General features: G+C 46.9%; 1 protein-coding gene across 1 annotated transcript; it reads left to right on the plus strand.

Annotated features, from left to right (window-relative positions):
- Positions 1–654: 654 nt before the first annotated feature.
- Positions 655–2,133, plus strand: pou4f3 (POU class 4 homeobox 3). The gene is made up of 2 exons (XM_071895978.1): positions 655–816; positions 1,198–2,133. The coding sequence occupies exons 1-2, from the start codon at positions 697–699 to the stop codon at positions 2,131–2,133; spliced, it is 1,056 nt and encodes a 351-aa protein (XP_071752079.1). The 5' UTR covers positions 655–696.
- The last annotated feature ends 1,710 nt before the right edge of the window (positions 2,134–3,843 follow it).

Genomic DNA, 3,843 nt, shown 5'->3' on the forward strand with positions numbered 1-3,843 from the left:
GGCGATACAACTCTGACATGATGATTTGATATGAACTCTGACATCCTGGATCACAGAACAAAGTACAAGACAGGCTCTATAGGTGGCCAAGCTATCCACAGGGCCGCCAAGTGGGCTCCAAAATCTCGCCTCACACCCTGCAAATCAATATTCATAGGCTATCTAAACTTTACCTCACGAAAAAGATCTATAGTAATCGTATAACTATTTTTGGAAGGATACCAAACAAATATAACATAAACGTTTAACTTAGGCCTACTGCTACAATAGGTTACAAAAATACACATAAAATCCTATATTAATAGACTACCATAGGAGATTAAAAATACCATACGACACGGTCACAATAAACTCACTGACAAGTTCCTATAGGAATATCATAGGAATATTATAGTGATTTTCTTGGTGAGGGTTATTTCTCCACAAAGCCATTCCACGCTTGCGCACGGAGGCCACACTTGGCAACTTGTAAGTTGAGTACAGGAGCAGGTGGGGTGGAGGGAGGGAGCAAGAGGGAGGAGGGCGGCTGAAAGAGAGGGAGGAGGGGAGGAAGAGGGAGAGTGGGATGCCGGGAGGCGCTGCCAATGTTAATAGCTCAGTCTGGTGAAGGAGAGGAGAGGAGCTCTCTAGCTGTCCGCTGCCCGGCTTTATGTCAGGGGCCACACTGCTGCTTGCGAGCTGCGTGCAGGGAGGAGGATGATGACCATGAACGGAAAGCAGCATTTCTCCATGCACCCGGCCCTGCACGAGCCCAAGTATCCCGGCCTGCACTCGGGCTCGGAGGGCATGCGCAGAGTCTGTCTGCCCGCCCCGCAGGTACGTTCAGGTCGGGGGAGAATGGTTGTGGAGAATACTGGGTGAAAGGAGGGAAGAAATATCACACTGGAAATGTCTGTAAAGTTGATTTGACAGGACTTTGTTCTTTGTTCCTATCCGCTCCCTCTCTCCCTCTCTCTCTCTCTCTCTGTGTTTCTCCTCTCCCCCCCACCCCTCCTCCTCCCCCCCCTCTCTCTCTCTCTCTCATCCACATGTCTATTCAAGCAATGCTCTTGCTTTCATATTAATTTTTATGACCTGCGCTTTGAGGAGGGTTCTCTCCTCTCCTCGGCGCTGCTTGCCTTTGGAAAATGTTTTTTAGATCCTGAGCTGCCTGACAGAATTCCCCACTGACTCCAATATGCGCACTCTTGCTTGCAGCTGCAGGGCAATATATTCGGAGGCTTTGATGAGAGCCTGCTGGCACGGGCAGAGGCTCTGGCGGCTGCTGACAGCATTGTCTCTCACGGCAAGAGTCACCCGTTCAAACCAGACGTGACTTACCATACCATGAGCAGTGTCCCCTGCACCTCAGCCTCCTCCTCTTCCTCCACCACCGTGCCCATCTCCCACGTCCCCTCCACCATCGCCTCCCACCACCACCACCACCACCTCGGACAGACCCTGGAGGCCGGGGACCTCCTGGACCACCTCTCCTCCAGCCTGGCCGTGACCGGGATGGGGGCTCCGGAGCCTCCCGGGATGACCGCGCCGGCGCACCACCACCAGCACCCCCACCACCACCTGCAGACCATGGGGCAGCTGCACCAGGCGATGGCCACAATGGCGCACCCGCACTCCCTGTCCGTCCACGGCGGCATGGCGTGCGTCAACGACGTGGAGTCGGATCCGAGGGAGCTGGAAGCCTTCGCCGAGAGGTTCAAGCAGAGGCGGATCAAGCTCGGCGTGACCCAGGCGGACGTCGGCTCGGCGCTCGCCAACCTGAAGATCCCCGGCGTGGGCTCGCTGAGCCAGAGCACCATCTGCAGGTTCGAGTCCCTCACCTTGTCCCACAATAACATGATAGCGCTCAAGCCGGTTCTCCAGGCCTGGCTGGAGGAAGCCGAGGCTGCTTACCGGGAGAAAAACAGCAAGCCGGACCTTTTCAACGGGAACGAGAGGAAAAGAAAGCGCACCTCCATCGCCGCGCCGGAGAAGCGCTCCTTGGAGGCTTATTTCGCCATCCAGCCCCGGCCCTCCTCGGAAAAAATCGCGGCCATCGCCGAAAAACTGGACCTGAAAAAGAATGTGGTTCGAGTGTGGTTTTGCAACCAGCGGCAAAAACAGAAAAGAATGAAATACTCTGCGGTGCATTGAGTTTCAACACATCATGAATAAAATACTACATTTTTGATCGAGTGATTAATAATAGCCTACTAACTAACTAACAGGGATTTATCAGCATCTCGTCACGTCTCATCCGGGATTATCTCCAAAAGACTTTGTAGTATTTATTTACATTTTCGTTTCAAGTTGATTTTCGTGTCGCTCACTCTTCGTTCTTGCACATTTTCGATTTGGTTGTTAGTATGGGACTGATAAATTATTGTGCTAAAGCTCAGTGGGAAGGTTTATTTTGATGTTTTTGATCATGTATCTTGCACACCCATCTCCACTCACTGAATGTGAGGGAAACGATGCATCCTATTGCTCCACAGACTATCCTGTTTTTTTTGTGTTTTTTTTATTGTCATCAAACCCACTCAAACTCATTTCCACACATTCAGGGATGTAGCTATACCTTAACTAATTTTACCACCTTTCTAATAGAGTTTACACCTTTTTAGGCTGGCATTAAGCCTTGACGAGGTTAATTCACAAGTGGTATCAGATTGATGTAAATTGTATGAGGATAGGGTCTTTTAAGATGCAAAAACACAAGTTGATACTTTTGTGAAATGAATAGATTTTGTTTATATTGGTGGTTGTTTGCCTTATGACTGGAGGTCTTAGTTCACCCACCTTTTTATTTACCACTTGCATCACTGGCTCGCATTTCTGAAGCCTTCACCATCGTATCTTGGGACTTTTTCCACCTACCAATGTGTCTGTGCATTGTACAGTGTTTTTTTTGGATCCGTGACATAAGTGCAGACTACTGGATGACTGACTGGGTGTGAGTTCACCGCCGAGGGGATCAAAAACTCACCCACCTTTTTGAAGCAACACTACAGTTTGTTTTTTGCAAATGAATGTGCTCTCTTCGTGAACTGTATGATAACTCACGCGCAAACGAACAAGTACAGTAAAAATAATACTTCTCACAGTCAACGACGCACCTAGTCTGTTTATCTTGAATTACTTACAAATGACACCATCATATGATGAGGCACATCCGTGGGGCTTTTGGAAGGCTGCTGCTATATTTTAGACATTGCGTATTTTGATGTGAACATGTTTTGGAGTATTACAGGTATATGTATAGGCCTATTATATATAACACCCAAATACTACTTTGAGTATTTTTTTTCCTCACTCTTGGATTTCACTTGATAAAATGTGTGAAGTTTAAACTTAATAAATTATTGATTATTTTCTAAAAAAAAAAAAATCTCTGAATCAGCGACTGGATTGTTTTTCTTCTAACATGCATGCGCTTTATCCACTGGTAGGCTATTATTTGAATCAAGGCTGTGCTTATAAAAATGCATTGACAGTAGCCTATAATACAAAAAGAGCAAACAAAATCACAGAAATAAAAGTGTTTCTCTTCTCAAAGGTTATGAATTGTGTAACAAACTGGATTGCTCATGCTGAGATGCGCCAATGGGCGATAAAATGATTGTAAACTGTTTGTTTCACGGGAAATCACCCGATTGTTTTATTCATGAATCTCCAAACCTCTGATGGGATTAAATATGTATTGTAGTATGTGATATAAGAAAATATACATTTTCAGTGCCTGGGCTTCACACCGTGGAGCGCAATATATGAGTCTTTTACATGGTGCTAATGGCCCCTTCCCCTCTAATTAGTTCAGTTTTAATTATGGATGCCCTCATGTCACCGGGTTATGTCGCGGGGTTT

This window comes from Centroberyx gerrardi, chromosome 11 (assembly GCF_048128805.1).
Source record: "Centroberyx gerrardi isolate f3 chromosome 11, fCenGer3.hap1.cur.20231027, whole genome shotgun sequence".
NCBI lineage: Eukaryota > Metazoa > Chordata > Actinopteri > Beryciformes > Berycidae > Centroberyx > Centroberyx gerrardi.

Coding starts and splice junctions, on each gene's coding strand:
- pou4f3 (XM_071895978.1), top strand. CDS start 697: ATGATGACCATGAACGGAAAGCAGCATTTCTCCATGCACCCGGCCCTG. Junction 817..1,197: donor TCTGTCTGCCCGCCCCGCAG/GTACGTTCAGGT, acceptor TCTTGCTTGCAG/CTGCAGGGCAATATATTCGG.